Genomic DNA, 26,231 nt, shown 5'->3' with positions numbered 1-26,231 from the left:
CGAATATCGCCGGGCTGGTGCCGTGATGCCTCCCTGCGGAGCCTGTTCCAGGGCTCCACCACCCTCTGGGGGAAGAGCCTTTCCCTAATGCCCAGCCTCACCCTCCCCTGGCACATCTCCCTGCCGTTCCCTTGGGCCCTGGCGTTGGGCACCAGAGAGCAGAGACCAGCCCTGCCCCCCCTCCTCCCCTCGGGAGGGAGCTGCAGAGCGCCATGAGGCTGCCCTCGGCCTCCTCTGCTCCAGCTGAACAAACCCAGGGACTCCAGCCGCCCCTCGTACGGGTTCCCCTCTAAACCCTTCCCAACCCCGTGTCCCTCCTCTGGCCACTCTCCAGTCACTTTATACCCTTGATGTCCTGCACCCAGCGCTCGAGGCGGGGCCGCGCCAGTGCGGAGCAGAGCGGGACGATCCCCTCTCTTCTCACAAATCGAGACCTCCTAAAAGAGGGTTGCGGCAGGATGGGCTGGGAGTGGGACCTTCCCACCCCCCCCCCCCCGACAGCCGCAAAGAGGGACCTTTTCCCCCCCCCCGACGGCCGCAAAGAGGGACCTTTTTTGATGCAAAACATTAAACCCCGCCATCTTTCGAGCTTCGCCCGTCCTCTGGCGACGCGGTACTTCGAGCAGTCGCCGCTCTGTTCCTCACGGTGGTCCTGGGGCAGGTTTGGTGGAAGCGGGGTGGGGGGACGTGCATGTAAAACGCGAGCTCTGTTTTGAGTCAGAAAAACAAAAAAAAACCACCCCACCCCAAAACGCTGACCCGCCGCCTGACTTTGCTCCCTCAGCCGCTGGACGAGACGAGCCAAATGAGCGACCTCCCCGTCAAAGTGATCCACGTGGAGAGCGGCAAGATCCTGACCGGCACCGACGCGCCCAAGGCGGGGCAGCTGGAGGCCTGGCTGGAGATGAACCCCGGGTACGTCCCGGCGGCAGCTCCCCTCCGGAGCCCGAGGGATGCCGGCGGCGGCGCGGGGATCGCTGGCCGGCGGGGAGGGAAGCTTGGGAACGAGGGGTTTCATCGGCCTCCCCCTGCGCTGCCGCTAAAATGATGTGGGAAAAGGGCTCACGGGGGGGGTGGGGGGTGGTCCCGGCCACGGGGCTCCCACGCTCCCCCGAGAGCGCACGTGAAGGCGTGAACTGCGAGGGGGGGAGGAAAAGAAATAAGCATTTTATTTAACAAAAAACCCCAACGCTGCTGCGGCTAACAAAACCCGGGTTTCAAGGCGAGGGTCTCTAGAACGGCGCCGCCCCCGTGCGGGGCTGCTGGTGGCGGGCTCGCCATTAATCATTAATGTTTGTGTTTAATTAGATACGAAGTAGCTCCGAGATCTGACAGTGAAGAAAGTGGGTCAGAAGAGGAGGAGGAGGTAAGGAACACCCGTACGCGTTCAGACCCTAAATATTTTTGAGGTTTATATCAGTTGGTTTGAGAGGGTAGGAAACGGCCATAGGTACCGCCCGCAGCCCCTCTCGAGAATCCCTCTTTCCAGCACAGATCTGCGTCGCTCAGCGCAAATAAGCGTATTTACAAGAAACTAAAAACCAAAAACCCATGTAAACGAAGCGAGGGGGTGCCCGCTTTCCTTCCCGGCCCCTTCCCACGTCTCCCTCTGGGCGCTGGGGAAGCGAAGGGCGCCCGGCCGCGCTTCCCGTAGCCTCGGTCGTGGTCAGCGCAGGGGCAGCCGCCGGCCGCGCGCTCCCGCCGCTTCCGTCGTGCGGAGGAGAAGCGGCGGCTTCGTGCTCAGGCGGGCCCTGCCCCGTGTCTCCCGGCAGGAGGAGGAAGAGGAGCAGCCGCAACCTGCTCAGCCCGCCCTGCCTGTGGAGGAGAAGAAAAAGATCCCCGATCCAGACAGCGACGACGTCTCGGAAGTGGACGCCAGGCACATTATCGAGTGAGTGTCGTCGTCCCCCCCGCCTCTTAACCCGCGCTCGCGGCGCCTTCGGGCTCGGAGCCGCCTCCGCAAACCTCGGGCGCTGTGTCGGAGGCGTGAATCCGGCGGGCGGCGTTTGCTCCGCTCGCGCTCCTCCCAAAACGAGGCCTAATTTGGCGCTTCCCGGGAAAACAAATCACCCTGCGACGGTCGGGGCTGCCCGGGAGGGTCCTGACCTCTGCCTCCAACGGCGTCATCTTCCTTATCTCCGTTTGCTTCCCCTCCCGCCCCCCAGGAACGCTAAGCAAGATGTCGATGACGAATACGGCGTGTCTCAAGCTCTGGCCAGGGGCCTGCAGTCGTACTACGCCGTGGCCCACGCCGTCACCGAGAGGGTGGACAAGCAGTCCACGCTGATGGTCAACGGCGTCCTCAAGCAGTACCAGGTGAGGGAGGCGCCGCCCGCCAGCGCGCGCGGTTCCGCGCGGGACGCCTGTTGAGACGGCGCTGCCGGGGGCGGGGAGGGGGGTCGTTTTGGGGCGAGGCGCCGGAATTTGGGCCGTGCCGGTGGCAGGGAACGGGGAGGCGAGGGCAGAGCCGGCGCGTGGCGCGGGGCGACGAGCCGGGCTGGCCCCGTGTCCGCAACGAAGCGCGCCGGCGGCCCTGCGAGGGAAGGGGTACCTTAACGCCAGCGGCTGGCCTTAAATAATTAACGTGATAATATAATAACTAACCTTCAGCGGCCCGCGGGGAGCGCGTCTGCGTGATGCGCCCGGTGGAGGTCGTTGGCGCGGCTGGCGGCGGCTCTGCCAGCGGCCGGGCGGTTCTTGATCCCTCCTTTCCCCACCCGCAGATCAAGGGTTTGGAGTGGCTGGTGTCGTTGTACAACAACAACCTGAACGGCATCCTGGCGGACGAGATGGGGCTGGGCAAAACCATCCAGACCATCGCTTTAATCACATACCTCATGGAGCACAAGCGGATCAACGGGCCCTTCCTCATCATCGTACCTCTCTCGTAAGTGCGCGGCCGCGGTTCGTCGCCCCGCGCCGGGAGCGCTCGGCCGGGCGTCGGAACTCCCCGTCGCCCAAGGGCTAGTTTGACCCTTTCTTTCTGTTTTTTTTTTCCCCCCGCTCCCAGAACTCTGTCGAATTGGGCGTATGAGTTTGACAAATGGGCTCCTTCCGTCGTGAAGGTCTCCTACAAGGCAAGTACCGGGGTGGTTTTGCCGCGCGCCTACCGGGCTCCTCCGGCCGCTCGCTCCGTGGCGCTTCCCTGGATGCCAGTTTGCCTTTCCCTCCTTCCAGTCTAACAAGGCTTCCGTTATCCCAGGGGAGCCGGGACGCTTCCTGGGGCTAAATCGATTAAATCCACCTTTTTTTTTTTTTCTTCCATTCCTTAACGGCAGAAGGAATCCAGCCGCCACCGCCGGCGCAAACGTTCTCGCGGCCTTTCTGTAACCGGATCGGTTCCGCGCGGGTGAGAGCGGCTCCCGTCGCCGCTCGCGTTCTGGTTTAACGTTCCTGCTTGCAATTCCCTCCGCAGGGCTCTCCGGCAGCAAGACGGGCGTTCGTACCTCAGCTCCGCAGCGGGAAATTCAACGTCTTGCTCACCACTTACGAATACATCATCAAAGATAAGCACATCCTGGCCAAGGTGAGTCCCGCCGGCCGCGGCAGCCCCCGTTCCGGCGTTACTTGGGCCGCAGCGGGAGGGTCGCCCCGTCGTCGGCGCGCTCTGGGCGGGGCGCAGACGTCACGGAGACGGGCCCCGTCCCCAAAAACCCGGCCTCTTGGGCGACGCGTTTACCTCCGGCGTCTCTCGTTGCGCCGTGGCAGGAGGCGCGGAGCTGCTGCTCGCCCTCAGCAGCCGGCACCGCCGTGGCGGCCGCCTTGCGTGTGGCTGCGTGTCCTGTGCTGCGGCAAAGGTTCTCTTCTCCCCTTTTAATCAAGCGATTCGTAGGAGCGGAGAAGATTTACTAGGACCCCCCGCGAGGTGGTCGTTGCCCTTCTGCCCCGAGCAGCGGAGGGGTTTCCGCGTATTTAGCCGCAGGGTGAAGACCAAAGGTTGAGGCTTCCCCTGGGCTGGGGAAGCTGTGCTGTTTCGAAAGCACGCAGGCGACATGCCGGGCCAAAAAGCCGGGTTTAACGGGTTTAATCTCGCTCAGAATTAGTCCTGCGGCGCCGCTTACCTCAGCGGGGGCGGGGGGGTCTGCCTGGCTTGAAGCTGCCGCATCTTACCTCGGCCAGGCTTCCAAGGGAACGGCCTCTCTTCTCCCGTTGCACGGCGGAGAGTTGGATGTGTTAACGGCCAAAAACGTCAAGAAATACTGAAATCCCCCAAAGCTGGCGTCGGTCTCCGTCAGCTCTTTGGCATTCGTGTTCCTCCCCCCTCCTCCGTGCCTGTCTCTGAGGCGGAGGCCCCCAGCGCTCCCGATGGGAGCCGTTCCCGAGCAGGACCCTCGGGGCCGTTCGAGGGGGGCACTTCCACGATCCCGGCCGGCTCGGGTCTCTCCTGGGCGCCCCCGGAGGCCCCAGGGCTGTCGGTGGGGCCCCTCCCGTCGTAGAGCCGCCGCCCCTCGCCCACGCCACCCTTCTGCTTCCCGCAGATCCGCTGGAAGTACATGATCGTGGATGAGGGCCACAGGATGAAGAACCACCACTGCAAGCTCACCCAGGTCCTCAACACGCACTACGTGGCGCCGCGGCGCTTGCTGCTGACGGGGACCCCGCTGCAGAACAAGCTCCCCGAGCTGTGGGCCCTGCTCAATTTCCTCCTGCCGACCATCTTCAAGAGCTGTAGCACGTTCGAGCAGTGGTTTAACGCTCCTTTTGCCATGACGGGGGAGAAGGTAGGGCGGGAAGCCGGGCGTCGCGGGGCGGGGGGGCAGCGCTGCCGGCGCGCGCTTTGGTAACCGGAGTCCGTAAACGCTCGCAAAAACCTCCCGGTTCCCGCTCGGTGCGAGCGCCGGCCTCTGAAACGTCGACTCTTTGGGCTGGGTTTTGGCGGGAGGCTGGGCGAGACGGGAGCGGTAGCTGGGTTGCTGGAAGGGACGGGGAGGTGAGCGGTTCTCCGGGCACCGTCGCTGGGAGAAGCTGGCTGGGCGCGCGCTAGCGAGGTCCTGCACCGGCGAAGCCGCCGCCGGTGCCGTTCGCGGCTCTCGGAGCTGTTTGAAGCGACTCCCGTTGCGTGGCGGCAGCGGAGGTTTGGCAGAGCAGGTTGTTGGGCGGTGGGGGGAGGTACGTCAGCCTGAACTTAAAAAAAGACGACACCAGCGGAGAAACCTCAGGTCACGATACCGCATCGAAGAGGCTTTCGGCGTTGCGGGGCGTCGCCGGGCCGTGCGCCGACGCTGGGAATCTCGCAGCCGAGGGAGGGGAACCCCCGCCCCGGGCGTCCTCGTGTAACGCTTCCCTTTCCCGGCGGCGCAGGTGGACCTGAACGAAGAGGAAACCATCCTGATCATTCGGCGTTTGCACAAGGTGCTGCGCCCCTTCCTGCTGCGGAGGCTCAAGAAAGAAGTCGAAGCGCAGCTGCCTGAGAAGGTGAGGGCCGGGGGTGGCCGTCCCGCTCTTCCCCCGCCTCGGCGCGGGCGCACGGAGCTTTCCCGGGCCCCCCGAAGGGGCGGCTGGGTCTCCGCGGGGGCTGTAGAAGGGGGACGAGCTTGTGCCGCGCTTCAGAAGGACGCGGCGTCTCGGGGTTGGGGGGTGGTTTTGGAGGCGCCGACTCGCGTCGCCTCGGGGGTTCACCTCTCCTCGGGCCTTGCAGGTGGAGTACGTGATCAAGTGCGACATGTCTGCGCTGCAGAGGGTCCTCTACAGGCACATGCAGGCCAAGGGCGTGCTGCTCACCGACGGCTCCGAGAAGGACAAAAAGGTCTGGCCGCCAAAGCCCCCGCTTCGGTGGATCGCTCTGCCTCCGGGGGTGGGGGCGGTGGTCTGTCCCCGGCTGCTGCGTCGACAGATAGACCCCACAGAGCCCTCCTCTAAGCAAAAGGAGAGGTTCCGGAGGGGTGGGTGGGAGCGGCGGGCCGAGGCCCTGCCGGGGGCAGGGGGGTTCGGGCTGCCTCGGCGTCGCGGGCCACGCTCGGCCCGGCGCGAAGCCCCCCGCGTCCAGCCGAGCCGCGAGGACCGTGGTGGGGGCGATGCTGTGGCTGCCCGCGGAGGCCACCGGCTCGCTCCTCACAGCGGCCGGAAAGTCAAACGGCCGGTTACTTAGGAAAAAATAAAAGTTTTATTAAAAAAAGCCACTTTGGGGCCGAAATAAAAGCCGGGGGCGAAAAAACCTCCCTGTTCTTCAGCTCCGCTCCCCCGAAGCGGCTGGCTCTGCCGCAGCCTCTCCTCCTTAGACTCCCCAGGGTGACTCTTAACGTCTCCTAAGCTCGAGCTCTGCCCACCCAGGATCCCCCGCTGCGGCAGCACGGCCGGCTGCCGGCCCGGTGCCTTGGCACATGCCTCTGGCTCCTCGGGGGCGCCCAACAGCGGCCCCGGTCGCCGACCGCCGCCTTCCTCATTCCCCGTCTCCTTTGCGCAGGGTAAAGGCGGTACGAAAACCTTAATGAACACGATCATGCAGCTGCGGAAGATCTGCAACCACCCCTACATGTTCCAGCACATCGAGGTACCGTGGGGCTCGCGGGCGGCGGTCGCGGGGGTCCGGGCACGTGGAAAACCCTTCCGTCCCGCCAATAAACGGAGCAAACCGGGCGGCTCTCGTGGCTGCGGCGCGGCCCGAGCTCCCAGAGCCTGGCTGCTCGGCCAGCCGAGCGTCGGCGCGGCGCCGGCTTCCCCTCGAAGCGCTGCCCAAACCCCTCTGAGCCCTGTCCGAGCGAGCTCGAGGAGGCGACGTCGCCTAGAAAGCGCGAGCCCGGGTGTATCCCTTCGCGCTGACCTTGGGCGTTGGTGCCTGACACCCGGCAGGCCTTTCTAAAATCGTGTTTCATTTTAAGAATTCTTCTAATTGAACGAACTTTCCGTTTAATGAATCGTTGAAAACCGTTCCTGTGCCTGCTTCCCGAGGCGCTCCGGGAGCGGGAGCTCCGCCGCCGTCCCCGGGCCCCTTCTCTTCTAGGGCGCTTCCAGGACTTCGCTGGGTTTATCCGCGCGCGCGGGCGGTTCCTGACGCTGTTTCTTTTATTGCAGGAATCCTTTTCGGAGCACTTGGGCTTCACGGGTGGCATCGTGCAAGGGTAAGTGGGGCGTTTTAGGGTTACGGTGGCGGGGTGGGGGGGGGGTGTTTGTGGCCCTGCAAGGAGAAGGGGTTTATCGGCGCGTGGCAGACGACCCGCCCGTGGCGGCGCGAGCACCGGCAGCCCTGGCGCCCGCGAGACGCTGCGTTTCCAGCATCGAATCCTCATTTCCCTCTTCCCTCCCCTCCCAGGCTGGATTTGTACCGTGCCTCAGGCAAATTCGAGCTCCTGGACAGAATCCTGCCCAAACTGCGAGCCACCAACCACAAGGTGCTGCTCTTCTGCCAGATGACCTCCCTCATGACCATCATGGAAGATTATTTTGCTTATCGCGGATTCAAATACCTCAGGCTGGACGGTGAGTGCCTCTGACGCGCGCGGGGGGGCGGCAAGCCGCCCCCTCCCTTACTCGGCGGCTCGTGGTGCGGATAAAGCCCCCTCGCCTGGGGCCGAGCGGCGAGGTAAGCTGCGGGTTCACCGACCCGGCCTCCCTCGCAAGGGGAGGCCGCCTGAAGCAAACGAGCACGCCGCGGAGCCGTTAAGCCCGCTGGCAGGCCGCGGGCTCGAGCCTTAAACCTCGCCGGGTGAACGACGGGAAGCGCAGCCTTGGCCTCGATAACGTTACCGTCGGCCGCTGCGTCGCTTCGAGCTGCCGCTGCCTTAAATTCAGCCGATCTGCGCTTTAGTTCTGGAGCCCCGAAGGACGTTGCGAAGGGCCGGGCGGCCCCTGACGTTATTAATAGTAACGTAAATACAAATCAATTAGCGGGGATCCACGTTTAAGTCGAGGCGCGCAGCTCGGTTTAGGCACGAATCCAGCTTAGTGGAAAAGGAAGGTCAATTCCCCGCTTTCGGTTGGAACCAACCCCGAAGGCGCCCGCCGCGCCGTGGGGCAGAGCGCGGCGCCGGCGCTTTAACGAGCCGACCTCGCGAGAGGGGCCTGAAGCTCCCGCCAAGGCGGACGAGACCGAAGCGGCGCTTGAAACCGAGGCCCTGTCCCGTTGCAGCCGGTCCCTCGGAGCCGCTCGCTCCGTCGGTCGCGCCGTTTCGCGGCTCCCAGCTCGCCCCGCGCGCCCCTTCCTCGTCGCCGACGCTCCCCTGTGGAGCGGGACGAGCTCCCCTTGCACCGGGAGCACCCCTGGCTCTGCCGGGGCTTGTGCGGAGCCCTCGGGGTGGGTGTGGTATTTTGGAACCGCATTTCTCTAAAGAGAGCGGAAGGAGGATGGTTTTGGGGGAGGACGGGCTGGGAGAGACCCTCAGGTATCGCTGAGCCTGGTCTCCTGCTGCCGCCGCAGCCCCCTGTAACGACCCCGGCCTCAAAACGTACGCGACGCCGCCTTGAAAGCGGCCGCGTTCCCGGTACCGCCGTCCCGAGCTGCGGGAAACCTTCTGATCCGCTCACGGACGGCCCGGGCGCCGAGTGCGGCCGGCAGCACCCGCCCGCGTTGGCCGTTCCTCTCCCTTTTAGCCCCTTTTCTCAAGTCTTTCTACCGAAAGCAGCCGCCCGCCGGCCTCCGCGGTGCCCTTTCACAGGGCGCCCCAGCAGGGCCCCCCACCCTTCCCCGGCGGCGCCCCACGGCATCGCTGCCCGCAGCGGCTCTCCTGAGCTCCCGCCGCCGCCTCCGGACGGCGGGCAGCCCCCCACGCGCGGCGCCGAGCCCCTGGCCCCGAGCCCCGCCGCCTCCCCCCCGCCCCCGGGGCAGGAGTAACCCCCCCTCTCTGTTTTTAGGAACCACTAAAGCGGAAGACCGGGGCATGTTGTTAAAGACTTTCAACGAGCCAGGCTCCGAGTACTTCATTTTCTTGCTGAGCACTCGGGCTGGCGGGCTGGGTCTGAACCTCCAGTCTGCCGATACTGTGATTATCTTTGACAGCGACTGGAACCCTCACCAGGTAAAAACCAAACCAACCGAACCAAAAACCGCCAACCGAACCAAAACAAATAAAAACAAAAGAAAAAAAAAAAAAAAACAACAAAAAACACCACACCCCACCAAACCCCCCCCAAAAGCGAGCGAAACGGATGGAGAAGACGGGCTCCGTCCGCGCCGCCTCTCCCGCGCCCAGAAGAGCGCCGCGCTCGCCCTCGAGCACTCGCACCTCTCCGAGACGCGCTGGCGGCCCGGCCCGACGACGAAGACCCTGCGCCCAAGCGCTGCCCGTGTCCGCCCGTCCGTCTGCCCGCCCGCGCCCCCGGGACGAGAGGCGGGCGCCGGCCCCCCCCGGCCGCGAGCGGGGCTGGGCTCCGGCGCGCGAGGCGGGCTGGAGGAGAAGCCGAGAGCCTCGCGCGGCCGCCGCGAAGCGAATCGCTGCGCTGGCAGTAACCCCTTAAAGGATTACCTCTGCCGGCAGCCGGGGTCGCGGAGCCCTTCCTTCCTCCCGGCACGAGGCGTTGAAACCCTGCCGTCCTCCGAGCCCGGTGCCGGCGGAGAGCCGCGGGCGCGCTCGCGGTGCCGGACGGCCCGCCAGAGGCGGAGACCCCTCCCCAAATTCTGGCCGCGATTGCCCGCGTGGCGGCGGTTGTTTTTTTTTTTTTTTCCTTTTTTCCTTCCTTTCCCCACGCGCTCCCGGCCTCCGGAGCGAGCGGCCACCGAGTCCCGATGGCTTGCGTGAAGCGCACCCCCGCGGCGAGCGTGCCGCGGTCCTCGGGGACCGCCCCGGGCGCCTCCCGCGAGGCGTTGTAGAGGATTAGAGCGCGTTTTATCTCGGCGGGAGCTGGCCCTAAGTCACCCGGCAAACGATGCGCGCTTCCCCGGCAGGACCTGCAGGCGCAAGACCGAGCGCACCGCATCGGGCAGCAGAACGAAGTGCGCGTTCTCCGGCTCTGCACCGTCAACAGCGTGGAGGAGAAGATCCTCGCCGCCGCCAAATACAAGCTGAATGTTGATCAGAAGGTTATCCAAGCCGGCATGTTTGACCAGAAGTCCTCGAGCCACGAGCGCAGAGCCTTCCTCCAGGCGATCTTGGAGCACGAGGAGCAGGACGAGGTAAGGGGCAGCGCAGGCAGCTTCCTCCTACTCCAGAGCGCGAATGGCGAACGTGTGGCTGGCTTTGCTCCACTGCTCTGTGCGTCCTCGAGGCCAAGGGCGTGGGGGCTAGAAGGAAAAAGGAGCATGAACACTTGTTTCTATTTGAAGTGAATTTTTAGCGTCGGTGAAAGGTGCCGGATTGACAGCCCTGGAGACTGAAGTCCTCTATTTATCCACAGAACAGATACAGCGCGGGCAGCGGCAGTGGCAGTGCAAGCTTCCCCCACACTGCCTCAACCCTGTGCCTGAACGCTGAGTTGGAGGAACCACCTCTAAAGGTGAGAGGGGTTGTTCAGTCTCCACGCCCATTCAATCCTCGGCCTTGCTGCTGAGACTGCCAACGCACGTGCCAGCTCTGACGGTGATCTTTGCACCGCGGATAACCTGTCCGCTAGAAACTGGACTGAGGCCACCCAAAAACACATCTCTCACGGGCAACCGAACAAGCGTCGGATGGTAACGATGTTCGGTGCTGTGCTCCGAGCGGACGACCTGCCGCGCCGCCTCCTCTCGCCACTGAATCGGGGGTTTAAAATCTTGCAGGAAGAAGACGAAGTCCCCGACGACGAAACGGTCAACCAGATGATTGCGCGGCACGAAGAGGAGTTTGACCTTTTCATGGTGAGCATGGCACAGGCTGCGGAGGAGGAGTGGTGCCCGCTGTTCTTCCGAGTAGCAGCTAAAACGGTCTCTCTAACAGAAATCAGCTGAGAGTGCTTAACGAAGCCGTGACTCGTCCCACAGGTAAAACAAAACACTAGAGCAGGGGCTCAAAAGTCAGGACGCTCCCAGCTCCGGTAAGGGACGAGCTCGGGGGGAGCCGCAGGAGAAAGGGGCCAGGCCTCCTGCCGCGGGACGGCGGAGGTGGAGCCGGCAGGCGCGTGCCCCGGCGCCGGGACCCCCGTCCCTGAGCAAAAAGCCGTTTCCCCGCCCAAAAAACGCTCCGTCCCGAGAAAACTCTCGGAGAGGTGGGACAAGGAGCATCTAAAATAGAGAAGGCTCCTCGTAAAGGAGAGCCTCCCCCAGCTCTGAGCCGGCGCGAGGACTCGAGGTCTCGCTGGCGGCACCGGTTCGGTTAAGCCGCCGCGAGGAGGGGGGCGGCTGCGCGGAGCCGGGCGCCCCTCGCCCAGAGCTCGCCTCTCCCCGAGAGCGCGGCCCCCTCGGCTCTGCCGGCGCGCGCTTAACCTCCGTGCCCGGCGCGCCGCCACGCAGCCCTCGGGCGGCCTCGGTAGCCGCCGCCGAGCCCCCCGCCCCGGCCCCGGCGGAGCAGCCGGCTTAACCGTCCGCCGCGGCGACCGTGCCGCTTCCCTGCCCGGTTTTGCGGCCGGCGGGGGTTGGTTTCGCGCAGCCTCCACCGAGCCGCGAGGAGCCGGTGGCCGCCGCAACCCCCGCGGCTCCTGGCGCGGCCGGAGGGGCGCCGTCCCCGGTGTCGCCGCAGCCCCCCCACCACCCGCCCCGTGCCGGCCGTTCCTGCGGCACCCCGCTCCCTTTCCGAGGACGCCCCGAGGCGTCGGCGACCCCGGCGTCCGCCGCGGCTTCTCCGGCAGCCCCCACAGCGAAGCCCTCTTCTTGCAGCGCATGGACCTGGACCGCAGGCGCGAGGAGGCGCGGAACCCCAAGCGCAAACCGCGCCTGATGGAGGAGGACGAGCTGCCCTCTTGGATCATCAAGGACGATGCCGAGGTGGAGAGGCTGACGTGCGAGGAGGAGGAGGAAAAGATGTTTGGGCGAGGCTCGCGGCACCGTAAGGAGGTGGACTACAGCGACTCGCTGACGGAAAAGCAGTGGCTCAAGGTATACATGGTACCGCATCGTTCTCCAATGGCCTCTCAAAGCTCGGCTTCAGCGCTCGGGTCCCTCCCTCTGCGCCGGGGCCGGCGCCCTCGGGCGCGCGGTGGGAGCCGCCCCGAGCCCCAGAGACCCCCCCGAGGGCCTCCGATGGGGGCCCCCCTCAAAGGGCCTCCAATGGCGCCCTCCCCCCCCGAGGGGGCCTCCGATGGGGGCCCCCCTCAAAGGGCCTCTGATGGGCCCCCACCAAAGGGCCTCTCATGGTCCCCCCCCCGCCCTCAAAGGGCCTCTGATGGGCCCCCCCCCTCAAAGGGCCTCTGATGGGCCCCCCCCCAAAGGGCCTCTGATGGGCCCCCCCCCTCAAAGGGCCTCTGATGGCCCCCCCCCCCCAAAGGGCCTCTGATGGCCCCCCCCCCCCCAAAGGGCCTCTGATGGGCCCCCCCCCCCAAAGGGCCTCTGATGGCCCCCCCCCCCCAAAGGGCCTCTGATGGCCCCCCCCCTCAAAGGGCCTCTGGTGGCTCCCCCCAAAGGGCCTCTGATGGGGCCCCCCCCCCCAAAGGGCCTCCGATGGGCCCCCCCTCCCCAAAGGGCCTCCAATGGGCCCCCCAAAAGGGCCTCCAATGGGCCTCCCGAAACAGCCTTTGATGGGCCCCCCTCCCCAAAGGGTGTCTGATGGGCCTCCGATGGGCCCCCCCTCCCCAAAGGGCCTCCAATGAACCCCCTGAAACGGCCTCCAATGGGCCTCCCGAAACAGCCTTTGATGGGCCCCCCTCCCCAAAGGGTGTCTGATGGGCCTCCGATGGGCCCCCCCTCCCCAAAGGGCCTCCAATGAACCCCCTGAAACGGCCTCCAATGGGCCTCCCGAAACAGCCTTTGATGGGCCCCCCCTCCCCAAAGGGCCTCCAATGGGCCCCCTGAAACGGCCTCCCGAAACAGCCTCCGATGGGCCCCCCCTCCCCAAAGGGTGTCCGATGGGCCCCCCCTAAGGGCCTCCGATGGGGCCCCCCCCAAGAGCCTGTGATGGGCCTCCCCTCTGAAAAGGCCTCAGACGGGCCCCTCAACGGCCTCCGATGGGCCCCCCCAAAGGGCGTCCGATGGGCCCCCCCTCCCCGAAGGCCCTCTGATGGGTCCCCCCTCCCCAAAGGGCCTCCGATGGGCCCCCCCAAAGGGCCTTTAATTGGCCCCCTCCCAAAGATCCTCTGATGGGCCCCCCCAAAAGGGCCTTAGGTTTGGGCCCCCCCAAAGGGCCTTTGATTTGAGCCCCCCTAAAAGGCCTTTGAATTGGGTCTCCCCCCCCCCCAAAGGGCCTTCGATGGGCCCCCCCTAAGTGCCTCTGATTGTGCTGCCCCAAAAGGCCTTTGAACTGGGACCCCCAAGGCGCCTCCGATGGGGCCCCCCAAGCGCCCCCCATTCGGAGGAAGCCAAAGCGACGCCTCGTTGCGCCGCGGCCGAGCCCACCCGGCGCCTCCGCGTCCCCCCATTTCCCACCCAGCGAAGCGCCTCCGTGCTCGCCCCGTGGCTGAGCCCCCCCCCACCCCGCACCCCCCCGGGGCGAGCGAACCCCGAATCACGCCCGCCGCCCTCTGGGCTTTGCCGTGGGCTCGCGGCACGGGGGAGGCTGCCCGGCGCACGCCGCGGCCGGAGCGGGGTTCAGCGGGTGCCGGCGGCGGCGCGGTGGGGCCCCCCGCCGCCGCAGCCCCCCACGCCGCAGCCCCCCGCCGCCGCAGCCGGGAGCCTCCGTGCTAGCGGATGCCGTGTCGCTCCCCGGCGCAGGCCATCGAGGAGGGGACGCTGGAGGAGATCGAGGAGGAGGTGCGCCAGAAAAAATCCTCCCGTAAGCGCAAGCGGGACGCGGACGGGGGCTCCGCCACTCCCACCACCAGCACCCGCAGCCGGGAGAAGGACGACGAGAGCAAAAAGCAGAAGAAGCGCGGCCGGCCGCCGGCGGAGAAGCTCTCCCCGAACCCGCCCAACCTCACCAAAAAAATGAAGAAGATCGTGGACGCCGTCATCAAGTATAAGGACAGGTAAGAGAAGGGGGGGGGTGGGAGCCCCGGCGCCGCCGCCGCTTGGAGCCCCGCGGCTCTCAGCCCGCCGGGGCGGCCGAGGTTTGCCGAGCGCCGCGTGCCCGGCCGGTGGCTTGGCCGAGCGGGCTGGGGACGGGGAGTTAATTACCGGGGACGGAGAGTTAATTACCGGGGACGGGGAGGGCGGTTCTGCCGCGGCCTCGGGTGAGACAAAGCCCGGCTGGCGGCCGTAGGCTCCGGACCTCGCGCCGTCGCGCTCGGGGCCGCTCCCGGCGCTTGGTGCTGGGCGTGGGGTCAAGCGGGCGGTTAAATCCCCCAGACCCACCTCGGGGAGGCTCCGGGCTGGTCCCCGCTGCCGGGGGACGGAGAGCGAGGAGGAGGGCCGGGCGGCAGCGGCTCTGCCGCGGCGCCGCAGCCGGGCGCTCGCCTTTTGACGCGTGGATTCTCTTTGCAGTAGCAGTGGACGGCAGCTCAGCGAAGTCTTCATCCAGCTGCCGTCCCGCAAGGAGCTGCCGGAGTACTACGAGCTCATCCGCAAGCCCGTCGACTTCAAGAAAATCAAGGTAAGGCCGTGCCCGGGCGTGCGGCCGCTGCCAAGAGCCGATGGCCCGTCGGCGCCCGGCCGCGGCCTGACGCGCCCCGTCCCTCCCCGCAGGAGCGTATCCGCAACCACAAGTACCGGAGCCTCAACGACCTGGAGAAGGACGTTATGCTGCTGTGCCAGAACGCGCAGACCTTCAACCTCGAGGGCTCCCTGGTAAGGCTTGGCGTGGCGCGAGCCCCGGCGACGCCGGCCAGGCGGCGCTCGCTGCCCGCTCCACGCCCCCCCCTCACCCCGGCGCTGCCCCCTCCCCAGATCTACGAGGACTCCATCGTCCTGCAGTCCGTCTTCACCAGCGTCAGGCAGAAAATCGAGAAGGAGGAGGAGAGCGAGGGTGAGGACAGTGAGGAGGAGGAGGAAGGAGAAGAGGAAGGGTCCGAATCCGAGGGTGAGTACCCTGCCGCTGCAGGGAGGGGGCTGGGGGGGGTGGGGGGCTGTGGAGCCCGGACCTCCCTCCTCCCGCGGGGCAGGGCCGGCGGCGTGCCTGGGGGAAGGACACGCCGCCCCCGCCTCTGCCCCGGGGACCGCGGGGACGCCGGCGGGGCTCCGGGGGGCTCCGGGGGGGCGTCGGCCGGGCGCGAGGCCTCGCGGCAGGGCGGGGGGACGGATGGCGGGGGGTCGGGGAGCCCCTGGTGACGCCGTGTGTCCCCCCCCAGCGCGCTCGGTCAAGGTGAAGATCAAGCTGGGGCGGAAGGAGAAGGCGCAGGAGCGGCTCAAGGGCCGCCGGCGAACGAGCCGGGGCTCCCGCGCCAAGCCCGTGGTCAGCGACGACGACAGCGACGAGGAGCAGGAGGAGGTGAGGCGGGGCCCGAACCGCCCCCAGACCCATCCCCTGACCCCTGCCCCAGCCCCCCTTCCCTTCTCCCTCCTGCCCCCCGCCCCCTCCTCTCCTTCCTTCTGCCCCCCAGCTCCTCCCTCCTGCCCCCAAATCCCTCCCTCCTGCTCCCGCAACCTCTCTCCTTCCTCCTGCCCCCCAAGACCCCTTCCATCCTTCCTGCTGCCCCCCCACAAGTCCTCCCTCTCACCCCCAAATCCTTTCTCTTCCTTTCCTTTTCTCCCTCCTGCCCCCCAACTCCTTCCCTTACCCCAACACCACTTCCCTCCTTCCTGCTGCCCCCCAAACCTTTTCCCCTGCTTCCTCCCAGCCCCCACACCCCAACCTTCCCCTCCTTCCACACACCAACTCCCCGCCTGCCCCCCAGGCCCCTCCCTCCCACCTCCTGCCCCCGAGCCCTTCCCCTCTTCCCTCCTGCCCCCCGAGCCCTCCTCCCCTCTTCCCTCCTGCCCCCCGAGCCCTCCTCCTCCCCTCCCTCCTGCCCCCCGAGCCCTCCTCCCCTCCTCCCTCCTGCCCCCCGAGTCCTCCTCCCCTCTTCCCTCCTGCCCCCCGAGCCCTCCTCCCCTCTTCCCTCCTGCCCCCCGAGCCCTCCTCCCCTCTTCCCTCCTGCCCCCCGAGTCCTCCTCCCCTCCTCCCTCCTGCCCCCCGAGCCCTCCTCCCCTCCTCCCTCCTGCCCCCCGAGCCCTCCTCCTCCCCTCCCTCCTGCCCCCCGAGCCGCCCTTCCCTCCTCCCTCCTGCCCCCCGAGCCGCCCTTCCCTCCTCCCTCCTGCCCCCCGAGCCCTTCCCTCCTCCCTCCTGCCCCCCGAGCCCTCCTCCTCCCCTCCCTCCTGCCCCCCGAGCCCTCCTCCCCTCCTCCCTCCTGCCCCCCGAGCCCTCCTCCTCCCCTCCCTCCTGCCCCCCGAGCCCTCCTCCTCCCCTCCCTCCTGCCCCCCGAGCCCTCCTCCTCCCCTCCCTCCTGCCCCCCGAGCCGCCCTTCCCTCCTCCCTCCTGCCCCCCGAGCCCTCCTCCTCCCCTCCCTCCTGCCCCCCCGAGTCCTCCTCCCCTCCTCCCTCCTGCCCCCCGAGCCCTCCTCCTCCCCTCCCTCCTGCCCCCCGAGCCCTTCCCTCCTCCCTCCTGCCCCCCGAGCCCTCCTCCTCCCCTCCCTCCTGCCCCCCGAGCCCTCCTCCTCCCTCCTGCCCCCCGAGCCCTCCTCCTCCCCTCCCTCCTGCCCCCCGAGCCCTCCCCTCCTCCCTCCTGCCCCCCGAGCCCTTCCCCCCTCCCTCCTGCCCCCCGAGCCCTCCCCTCCCTCCTGCCCCCCGAGCCCTCCCCCCCTCCTCCCTCCTGCCCCCCCGAGCCCTCCTCCCCTCCTCCCTCCTGCCCCCCGAGCCCTCCTCACCCCCTCCCTCCTGCCCCCCGAGCCCTCCTCCCCTCCTCCCTCCTGCCCCCCGAGCCCTTCCCCCCTCCCTCCTGCCCCCCGAGCCCTCCCCTCCTCCCTCCTGCCCCCCGAGCCCTTCCCCCCTCCCTCCTGCCCCCCGAGCCCCCTCCCTCCTGCCCCCAGCCCACTCTCCCCTGCTCTCTCCCCCCTGACCTCTCCTCCCTCCGTGCAGGATCGCTCCGGCAGCGGCACCGAAGACGACTGAACCCCCCATTCCGCGGCGCCGGCCCCCCCGGCCCCCCCATAGCTCTAACGGGTAGCAACGCCGTAGATTCCAGTAAACTGTATAAAACCTCCGTATTTATACGGCCGAGAGGCGCGGGACCCCCCGGCGCCCCCCATGGCCCCCCAGCGCCCCCCGCCCCGGGCCGCCACGGCCCCCCCTTCGCCGTCGGTTTGGAAGGGTTGGGGGCTCCCCCCGCGCGCCCCCCCCGGGCCGGGCGCCCCCCTGTCGCCGTCACTGGATTTCGAGCAGTAATAAATGAAACCGCCGCGACCCGTGTTGCCTCTGTGGGGTCTCTGAGCGCCGTGGGGGGGGTCCTGGGGGCTGAGGCAGGTTTGGGGGGGGGGTCTTGGTGTCCCCGAAGGGGGTTTTGGGGGGTCTGCGTGTCCCCTGGGCAGGGCTGAGGAGGGTTTGGGGGCACCAGGTGTCCCCTGGGAGGGGTTGGGGGGGGTGGGGGGGTTTCAGGGGGTCTGGGTGTCCCCTGGGTGGGGCTGAGGGGGCTGTTGGGGGTCTTGGTGTCCCCTGGGTGGGGTCTGGGGTGGTTTGGGTGTCTCAGGGGGAGCTGAGGGGTGTTTGGGGGGGTTCAGGTGTGCCCTGAGGGGGGGTGTGGGGAGGCCCAGGTGTCTGCTGGGGGGTGCTGAGGGGGGTTTGGATGTCCCCCGAGGGGGTGTTGGGGGGGTCCGGGTGTCCCCCGGAGGGGTGGGGGAGCCCCTTGGGGTACGCGGCGCCCTGTGAACCGCCCCGTCGCGGCCCCCCCGTATGGTTTAGGGGAGCCGGCGGGGGGGGGCCGGGGGGAGCCCCCCTAAAGTCCCCCTGGCTCTCGGGGCCGCCCCGGCTCCTCCCCCCGCTGCTGCCGGGGGAAGCCCCGGTTCCCCCCCCCGGATCCCCCCGCCCCGGCCCCGGCCCCTCCCCCCCGGATCTCCCCTCCCCCCCGGATCTCCCCCCCCCCCGTCCGGTCCCTCCCTCCCCTTCCGGTCCCTCCCCTCCCCCTCCGGTCCCTCCCGCCCCCCCCCCGCTCCGTCCCGCTCCTGCCGCCAAAAATGAGCCATTAATTCCGCGCCCAAACGGTGCGAAACGGTTTAAAACCGCCGCGGGGGGGGGGGGGGGGGCGGGAGGCCCCTGTCTGTCTGTCTGTCTGTCTGTCTGTCTGTCCGCCCGCCCCACCCCCTCGGGTGATGTCGGGCGGGTTGGGAACATCACCCCACGCCGAAACCCCACCCCCGCGCGGCGCCTTGAAATGGGGCCCCGCCGCGCCCCCGCCCCACGGCTGCCCCACGGCCGCTCCACCGGGCCCCGCGGCCGTCCCACCGCCGCCCCACGGCCGCCCCACCGCTGCCCCACGGTCACTCCGCCGGGCCCCGCAGCCGCCGCGCCGGGCCCCACCGCCGCCCCACCGAGCCCCACCGCTGCCCCACCGCCGGAGCCAGGCGGCACGTGCCGGGATGAGACCCGGGCCCGCGGCGCTGCTGCTGCTGCTGGGGGTGACGGCGGCAGGTGAGGGGGGCTTGAATGGGGGGGGGGGGGTGACACCCCACCGTTACGGGAGCCCGGCGGGGGGGGAAGGGGGGACGGGGAAGGGGGTGCACGGAGGGGAGGCACCGGGGGGGGGGAACTGGGCCCACCGGGGCTCGCCCTCCTCACCGGGCTTGGACCCCCCCAAGCCGGGCTTAACCCCCAAACCGGGTCCGGGACCCCCCAAAACCAGACCTGACGCCCCCCGAGCCGAGGCTACCCCCGCCCCCCACCACCCCCCCCGCCGGGCCGGGGTCGCGGCGCCGAGGGGAGGGGGCGCTGGGCGGGCAGAGGGGAGGCTCCGCCCCCTCGGCACGGGAAGGGACCTATCGCCGCCCGCGCCCCGCCCCGCCCCGCGGCGGACGAGTTTCCTATTGGCTGCGGTGCGGACTGGCCACCCGGCGCGGGCACGGCCCGGCAGCCAATGGGAGAGCGGCGCGGCCTGGCCCCGCCCTTCCGGAGACCCCGGGGACCCCCGGCAGGGGCCCGATCCTTGGGGCTGCCCCTTCCCCCCCCCCCCCCCCCGGGATGGGCCTGGGACCCCCTAAGGAGGGGCCCGATCCTCGGGACCGACCTCTCCGGGGAGGGCCCGATTCTGGGTCTAAACCCACACACAGAGCCCCGAGAGGGGCCCGATCCTTGGGGCTGACCCGCACCGGGATGGGCCCGATCCTTAGGGCTGACACCCCTCCCTTTCCCCCCCGGGATGGGCATGGGACCCCCGAGGAGGGGCCCGATCCTACGGAATTACTCCCCCCTCCCCGGGAAGGACCCGCAGCCTGGGACTGACCCCTCCGGGATGGGCCTGGGACCCCCAAGGAGGGGCCCGATCCTGGGACAGACAGCCCCCACCTCCGGAGGGGCCCGATTCTTGGGGCTGGGACCCCCCGGGGATGGGCTGCACCCCCAGGACAGAGCCCCCACGCCCGGCTGGGCCCCCCCCATCTGCCCCGACCCCACAAGCGGGGCTTCCCCACCCCACCCCAACTCCCCCCCCCGGGCGCGGGGGGCTTTGGGGGGCCGCGGCGGGGGGTGAAGGGCCCCGCGGGTCACCCTGACCCCGGCGCCGGCACAAACAACCCTCCCCCGGCAAAGTCCAACCGGCGCCGGCGCCGCGCCCGGCCCCCCCGGCCGCTGCGGGAGCGGGGGGTCTCGGCTTTGGGGGGGGGTCTCGGCTTGGGGGTCTCGGCTTTTGGGGGGTCTCGGCTTGGGGGGTCTCGGCTTTGGGGGGTCTCGGCTTTGGGGGGTCTCGGCTGGGGAGTCTCGGCTGGGGGGGTCTCGGCTTTGGGGGGTCTCGGCTGGGGAGTCTCGGCTGGGGGGGTCTCGGCTTTGGGGGGTCTCGGCGCTGGGGGGTCTCGGCTTTGGGGGGGTCTCGGCTTTGGGGGGGTCTTGGCTGGGGGGTCTCGGCTTGGGGGGTGTCTCGGCTTTGGGGGGGTCTCGGCTTTGGGGGGGTCTCTGCTTGGGGGGGGTCTCGGCTTGGGGGTGTCTCGGCTGGGGGGGTCTCGGCTTTGGGGGGTCTCGGCTTTGGGGGGGTCTTGGCTGGGGGGTCTCGGCTTGGGGGTGTCTCGGCTTTGGGGGGGTCTCGGCTTTGGGGTGTCTCGGCTTTGGGGGGGTCTCGGCTTTGGGGGGTCTCGGCTTTGGGGGGGTCTTGGCTGGGGGGTCTCGGCTTGGGGGTGTCTCGGCTTTGGGGGTGTCTCGGCTTTGGGGGGGGGTCTCGGCTTTGGGGGGGGGGTCTCGGCTTGGGGGGTCTCGGCTTTGGGGGGGTCTCGGCTTGGGGGGGTCTCGGCTTGGGGGGTCTCGGCTTTGGGGGGTCTCGGCTTGGGGGGGTCTCGGCTTTGGGGGGTCTCGGCTTTGGGGGGGGTCTCGGCTTGGGGGTCTCGGCTTTGGGGGGTCTCGGCTTGGGGGGGGTCTTGTCCCCAGGATTCGGGGCGGGGGGGGGTTGCCGTGGAAAAACGCCACTGTCAGCTGCGCCGGGGGTCGGGGGGTGCGGGGGGGCCGGGCCGGGGGGCGCCGGCTGAGCCCCCCCCCCGCCGCAGGCGCCGAGGAGTGCGGCCGGAGCGAGTTCCGCTGCGGGGACGGCGCCTGCATCGCCGGGGCGTGGGGTGTGCGACGGCAGCGCCGAGTGCGGGGACGGCTCCGACGAGACGCCGGAGGCCTGCCGTGAGTGCCCGTGCCCGTGGCGTGCCCGTGGCGTGCCATGTGCCACGCGTGTGCCGTGCCAGGCATCGTGTGACCCACCGTGGAGCGCCCGTGTGCCGCAACACACCGTGCCACGTGGTCATGCGTGTGCCATGTGTGTGCGGTGCCATGTTCTGTGTGCCGTGTATGTGCCGTGTGCCATGTTCCGTGTGTGTGCTGTGTGTGTGCCGTGCTGCCATGTGCCGTGTATGTGCCATGTGCCACGGTGCCATGTTCTGTGTGCCATGTGTGTGCTGTGTGTGCCGTGTATGTGCCGTGTTGCCATGTTCTGTGTGCCGTGTGTGTGCCGTGTGCTGTGTATGTGCCATGTATGTTCTGTGTGTGCCGTGTATGTGCCGGGTGCCATGTTGCCATGTTCCGTGTGCTGTGTATGTGTCGTGTGTGTGCCATGTTCCCCGTGCCGTGTATGTGTTGTGTACGTGCCTTGTGCTGCGGTGCCGTGTTCCATGTGCCATGTGTGTGCCGTGTTCCATGTGCCATGTTCCATGTGCCGTGTGCGTGCTATGTGCCGTGTGCGTGCCGCGTGCGTGCCATGTGCCGTGCATGTGCCGTGCGCGTGCGGCGGAGCCATGCCCCCCCGTGCCCCCCCAGGCTCCCTCTCCTGCTCCCCGAGCGAGTTCAGCTGCGGCGGCCGCCGGAGCCGGTGCGTGCCGGCCTCCTGGCGCTGCGACGGCCACCGCGACTGCGAGAACGGCTCCGACGAGCTCGACTGCCGTGAGTGCCGGGGGCGGGGAGGGGTCTGGGGGCGCCCCCCACCCCACCCCAAGCCACTCACCGGGCCGGGGTCCCTCCCGCAGCCCCCGAGCCTGCGGCGGGGACCAGCTGCGCTGCGGCGGCGGCGGCTGCGTCTCCCGCGCCTTCGCCTGCGACGGGGAGCGGGACTGCGAGGACGGGGCGGACGAGGCCGGCTGCCCCCCCCCCCGCCACCTGCGGCCCCCACGCCTTCCGCTGCAACGACTCGACCTGCGTCCCCCAGCTCTGGGCCTGCGACGGGGGACCCCGACTGCCCCGACGGCTCCGACGAGTGGCCCGCAGCTGCGGCTCCCCCCGGCCCCCCCCCGCCTGCCCCCCCCTCCAGTTCGCCTGCGGCTCCGGCGAGTGCGTGCACCGGCGCTGGCGCTGCGACGGCAGCCCCGACTGCCCCGACCGCTCCGACGAGGAGGGATGCGGTGGGTGACCCCGGCGGGGGGCGCGGGGTCCGGCCGGGGGGTGCTCCGGGGTGGGGGTGCTCCGGGTCAGGGGGTGGTCTGGGCCAGGGGTTGCCCTGGGATCAGGGTGCTCCGGGATGAGGGTGCTACAGGATCAGGTTGCTCTGTGTTGGGGGTTGCCCTGGGATGGGGGTGCTCCATGATGGGGTGCCCTGAGATGGGGGTGCTCCGGGTCGGGGGGTTGCTCAGGGTCGGGGGTGCTCCAGGATGGGGGTGCTCCGGGTCGGGGGGGTGGTCTGGGCCAGGGGTTGCCCTGGGATCGGGATGCTCCGGGATCAGGGTGCTCCAGGATGGGGGGTGCTCCGGGTCGGGGGGGTGGTCTGGGCCAGGGGTTGCCCTGGGATCGGGATGCTCCGGGATGGGGGTGCCCTGGGATCAGGGTGCTCCGGGATCAGGGTGCTCCAGGATGGGGGTGCTCCGGGTCGGGGGGATGCCCCGGATCAGGGGTTGCACTAGGATTGGGGTGCCCTGGGCCAGGGTGTGCTCTGGGATGGGGGAGCTCTGGCATGGGGGAGCTCCAGGATTGGGGTGCTCCGGGATGGGGTTGCCCTGGGATCAGGGTGCTCCGGGATGGGGGAGCTCCAGGATGGGGGGTTGCACTGGGATTGGGGTGCCCTGGGCCAGGGGGTGCTCCATGATGGGGGTGCTCCGGGTTGGGGGGGTGGTCTGTGCCAGGGGTTGCCCTGGGATCGGGGTTGCTCAGGGTTGGGGGGTGCTCCAGGATGGGGGTGCTCCGGGTCGGGGGGATGCCCCAGATCAGGGGTTGCACTGGGATGGGGGTGCCCTGGGCCAGGGTGTGCTCTGGGATGGGGGAGCTCCGGGGCGGAGGGGTGCTCCAGGATCGGGGGTGCTCTGGGTCGGGGGTTGCCCTGGGATGGGGGTGCCCCTGGGGTGGGGGACACTCCAGGTTCCAGGACGCTCTGGGTCACGGGGGTGCCCTGGGGTGAGGATGCTCGGGCTCGGGGTGCCGATGCCCCGGCCCCCCCCCGACCCCCCGCCGCCCCCCGCAGCCACCACCACGTGCCGCCCGGACCAGTTCCAGTGCCGGGGACGGGCGCTGCGTGCTGGGGGTCCGGCAGTGCGACGGCGAGGCCGACTGCCCCGACGGCGCCGACGAGGAGGGATGCCACAACGGTACCCCGCCAGGACGATGTGGGTGGGCTGGGGAGGGCGGGGGGCTCCGGGGGGAGCCCGGGGGGGGGCTCACCTCCCGCTCCCCCCCCCCCAGTGACCACCTGTGACGGCCCCTACGAGTTCAAGTGCCGCTCGGGGCGAGTGCATCCCGGTGGAGCAGGTCTGCGACCGGCGCCGCGACTGCCGCGACTGGTCCGATGAGCCCATCAAGGAGTGCGGTACGGCCAGGACCCCCCCCAAACCCCCCTCCCCCGCAGCCTTCCGCGGCGCGTGGGGGGTCTCTGACCCATCCTGGGGCGGGGGGGGGGGGGGGTGGTGGTGTTCCTTGGGGTTCCCCCCAACCAACCACCCCACCCCGCCCCCCCTCCAGGGGTCAACGAGTGCCTGGACGGCAACGGCGGCTGCTCCCACGTGTGCCGGGACCTCCGGCTGGGCTACGAGTGCCTCTGCCCGAGGGGCTTCGCCCTGGGCCCCCGACGGCAAGAGCTGTGAGGGTGGGTGCTGCCCCCCCCCCCGCCCCGGCCCCTCCAGGGGACACCCTGACCCCCACCCAGGAACCCTCTGACCGCCCCTGGGTTCCCCAGGGCCCTCCTGACCCACCCAGGGACCTTCAGACCCCAACCCCCCAGATCCTCCTGACCCCCCCAGAGACCCCTCTGACCCCCCCAGAGACCCTCAGACCCCCCCCAGATTCTCCTGACGCCCCCCAGGACCCCCAGGGACTCTCTGCCCCTGGGTTCCCCAGGCCCTCCTGACCCCCCCCCAGAGACCCCTGTGGCCCCCCCCAGGGCCCTCCTGACCCCCCCAGAGACCCCTGTGGCCCCCCCCAGGGCCCTCCTGACCTCCCCAGAGACCCCTCTGATGCCTCAGGGCCCTCCTGACCCCCCCCAGAGACCCCTCTGACCCCCCCTGCCCCGAGACCCCTCTGACCCCTGCCAGGGCCCTCCTGACCCACCCAGTGACCATCCAACCCCCCCCCCCCCCCCGATTCTCCTGGCCCCCCAGAGACCCCTGTGAGACCCCCCTCCCCGCCAGGGTACTCCTGACCCTCCCCAGGAACTTCCCGGCGCCCCCAAAGCCCCCCTGACGCCCCTGGCCCCCCCTGCCCCCCCCAGACATCGACGAGTGCCGGGACCCCCGCAGCTGCAGCCAGCGCTGCCACAACCTGCCCGGCAGCTACAAGTGCGAGTGCGGGGGGGGGTACCGGCTGGACCCCCGCAGCCTCGCCTGCCGCGCCCTCGGTGGGTGCCCCGCCCGCGGAGCCCCCGTTCCTCCCTCCCTGCACCCCGACCCTGCAGCTCCGCGCCCCCCAGTTCTCCCCCCGTGCCCCAACTCCCCCAGGCTCCCCACCCCGCACCCCCATCCTCGACCCCCCTGCACCCCTTTGCACCCCCATCTTCCCCTTTGCACCCCCATCCTCGCCCCCCCCTGCACCCCTTTGCACCCCCATCTTCCCCCTTGCACCCCCATCCTCGCCCCCCCTGCACCCCATCCTCGCCCCCCCTGCACCCCTTTGCACCCCCATCCTCACCCCCCCTGCACCCCTTTGCACCCCCATCTTCCCCCTTGCACCCCCATCCTCGCCCCCCCCTTTGCACCCCCATCCTCGCCCCCCTGCACCCCTTTGCACCCCCATCTTCCCCCTTGCACCCCCATCCTCGCCCCCCCTTTGCACCCCCATCCTCGCCCCCCTGCACCCCTTTGCACCCCCATCTTCCCCTTTGCACCCCCATCCTCGACCCCCCTGCACCCCCTTGCACCCCCATCTTCCCCTTTGCACCCCCATCCTCGCCCCCCTGCACCCCTTTGCACCCCCATCTTCCCCTTTGCACCCCCACCCTCGCCCCCCCTTTGCACCCCCATCCTCGCCCCCCCTTTGCACCCCCACCCTCGCCCCCCCTTTGCACCCCCATCCTCGCCCCCCCTGCACCCCTTTGCATCCCCATCCTCGCCCCCCCTTGCACCCCCATCTTCCCCCTTGCACCCCATCTCGCCCCCCCTTTCGCCCCCATCCTTGCCCCCCTTTGCATCCCCATCCTCGCCTCCATCATCACCCCCCTTTGCACCCCAATTCCTCCCCCTCGCCCCCCCCCCCCCCCCTTCCCCCTGTGCCTGGTGCCAGATTTGGGGGTGCACCTGGGGCTGGGGGTGTCAGCAGTGGGTGCGAGCTGGGCGAGGCGTGGGTCTGGGGGTGCTGGGGGGGTGCTGGGGGAGATCTGGGGGTGGCTGGGGGAGTTGGGGTGCTGGGGTGGGTCTGGGGGTGCTGGGGGGAGTCAGAGGTGCTGGGAGGATCTGGGGCTGCTGGGGGGAGTCGGGTGCTGGGGGGGATCTGGGGGTGCTGGGGGGAGTTGGGGATGCTGGGGTGGGTCTGGGGGTGGCTGGGGGTACTGGGGTGGGTCTGGGGGTGCTGGGGGGGTGCTGGAGTGGGTCTGGGGGGAGTCAGAGGTGCTGGGAGGATCTGGGGCTGCTGGGGGGAGTCAGGGGTGCTGGGGGGTGCTGGGGTGGGTCTGGGGGTGGCTGGGGGTGCTGGGGTGGGTCTGGGGTGCTGGGGGAGTCAGGGGTGCTGGGGGGTGCTGGGGTGGGTCTGGGGGTGGCTGGGGGTGCTGGGGTGGGTCTGGGGGTGCTGGGGGGGGTCTGGGGGTGGCTGGGGGAGTTGGGGGTGCTGGGGGGGTCTGGGGGTGGCTGGGGGAGTTGGGGGTGCTGGGGGGGATCTGGGGCTGCTGGGGTGGGTCTGGGCTGCTGGGGGGGATCTGGGGGTGGCTGGGGGAGTTGGGGGTGCTGGGGGGTCTGGGGGTGGCTGGGGGAGTTGGGGGTGCTGGGGTGGGTCTGGGGGTGCTGGGGGGGGTCTGGGGGTGGCTGGGGTAGTTGGGGGTGCTGGGGGGGTCTGGGGGTGCTGGGGTGGGTCTGGGGGTGCTGGGGGGATCTGGGGGTGGCTGGGGGAGTTGGGGGTGCTGGGGGGGTCTGGGGGTGCTGGGGGAGTTGGGGGTGCTGGGGTGGGTCTGGGGGTGCTGGGGGGGGTCTGGGGGTGCTGGGGTGGGGGGCCCTGGCAGCGGGTGCAGCGCCTGCCCCCCCCGCCCCCCAGGCCCCCCCGCCGCCCTCCTCTTCGCCAACCGGCACGAGATCCGGCGCCTGGCGCTGGACGGCGGCGGGTACCGGCGCGTGCTGGGGCCGCTCAAACACGCCGCGGGCCTCGACGCCGACGT

The 26,231-nt window shown here is 69.7% G+C and overlaps 2 protein-coding genes across 12 annotated transcripts in view; both read left to right on the top strand.

Annotated features, from left to right (window-relative positions):
- SMARCA4 (SWI/SNF related BAF chromatin remodeling complex subunit ATPase 4) overlaps positions 1 to 17,248 on the top strand; it is a 30,889-nt gene extending 13,641 nt beyond the window's left edge. For 2 of the 11 annotated variants that reach the window (XM_075076204.1, XM_075076203.1), the window contains exons 13-36: positions 785 to 915; positions 1,309 to 1,366; positions 1,773 to 1,891; positions 2,166 to 2,316; positions 2,724 to 2,887; positions 3,011 to 3,077; positions 3,416 to 3,526; positions 4,479 to 4,721; positions 5,302 to 5,415; positions 5,639 to 5,746; positions 6,404 to 6,490; positions 7,012 to 7,058; positions 7,250 to 7,416; positions 8,788 to 8,951; positions 9,818 to 10,045; positions 10,267 to 10,365; positions 10,631 to 10,708; positions 11,663 to 11,881; positions 13,649 to 13,902; positions 14,357 to 14,465; positions 14,558 to 14,659; positions 14,759 to 14,891; positions 15,160 to 15,299; positions 16,925 to 17,248. In XM_075076204.1, the coding sequence (XP_074932305.1) occupies positions 785 to 915; positions 1,309 to 1,366; positions 1,773 to 1,891; positions 2,166 to 2,316; positions 2,724 to 2,887; positions 3,011 to 3,077; positions 3,416 to 3,526; positions 4,479 to 4,721; positions 5,302 to 5,415; positions 5,639 to 5,746; positions 6,404 to 6,490; positions 7,012 to 7,058; positions 7,250 to 7,416; positions 8,788 to 8,951; positions 9,818 to 10,045; positions 10,267 to 10,365; positions 10,631 to 10,708; positions 11,663 to 11,881; positions 13,649 to 13,902; positions 14,357 to 14,465; positions 14,558 to 14,659; positions 14,759 to 14,891; positions 15,160 to 15,299; positions 16,925 to 16,957 (3,126 nt within the window). In that variant the 3' untranslated portion in view covers positions 16,958 to 17,248. Of the gene's footprint in view, positions 1 to 784; positions 916 to 1,308; positions 1,367 to 1,772; positions 1,892 to 2,165; positions 2,317 to 2,723; positions 2,888 to 3,010; positions 3,078 to 3,415; positions 3,527 to 4,478; positions 4,722 to 5,301; positions 5,416 to 5,638; positions 5,747 to 6,403; positions 6,491 to 7,011; positions 7,059 to 7,249; positions 7,417 to 8,787; positions 8,952 to 9,817; positions 10,046 to 10,266; positions 10,366 to 10,630; positions 10,709 to 10,787; positions 10,832 to 11,662; positions 11,891 to 13,648; positions 13,903 to 14,356; positions 14,466 to 14,557; positions 14,660 to 14,758; positions 14,892 to 15,159; positions 15,300 to 16,924 lie in introns of those variants that run through there. The other 9 variants (XM_075076201.1, XM_075076200.1, XM_075076205.1 and 6 more) reach the window with 8 other exon arrangements.
- Positions 17,249 to 18,117: 869 nt separating this feature from the next.
- The window catches only part of LDLR (low density lipoprotein receptor), a 10,708-nt gene continuing 2,594 nt past the window's right edge, over positions 18,118 to 26,231 (top strand). Inside the window, 14 exon segments of the mRNA XM_075076078.1 lie at positions 18,118 to 18,469; positions 20,524 to 20,647; positions 21,278 to 21,601; positions 21,603 to 21,677; positions 21,679 to 21,715; positions 21,718 to 21,855; positions 22,905 to 22,939; positions 22,941 to 23,028; positions 23,123 to 23,163; positions 23,165 to 23,246; positions 23,399 to 23,499; positions 23,501 to 23,522; positions 24,144 to 24,269; positions 26,111 to 26,229. Of these exon segments, the coding sequence (XP_074932179.1) occupies positions 18,213 to 18,469; positions 20,524 to 20,647; positions 21,278 to 21,601; positions 21,603 to 21,677; positions 21,679 to 21,715; positions 21,718 to 21,855; positions 22,905 to 22,939; positions 22,941 to 23,028; positions 23,123 to 23,163; positions 23,165 to 23,246; positions 23,399 to 23,499; positions 23,501 to 23,522; positions 24,144 to 24,269; positions 26,111 to 26,229 (1,569 nt within the window). The 5' untranslated portion in view covers positions 18,118 to 18,212.

Source organism: Phalacrocorax aristotelis, chromosome 28, assembly GCF_949628215.1.
Source record: "Phalacrocorax aristotelis chromosome 28, bGulAri2.1, whole genome shotgun sequence".
NCBI classification, from domain to species: Eukaryota; Metazoa; Chordata; class Aves; order Suliformes; family Phalacrocoracidae; genus Phalacrocorax; species Phalacrocorax aristotelis.
Note: the sequence above shows the minus strand (reverse complement) of the source record. Positions and strands in the feature narration are given on the sequence as shown.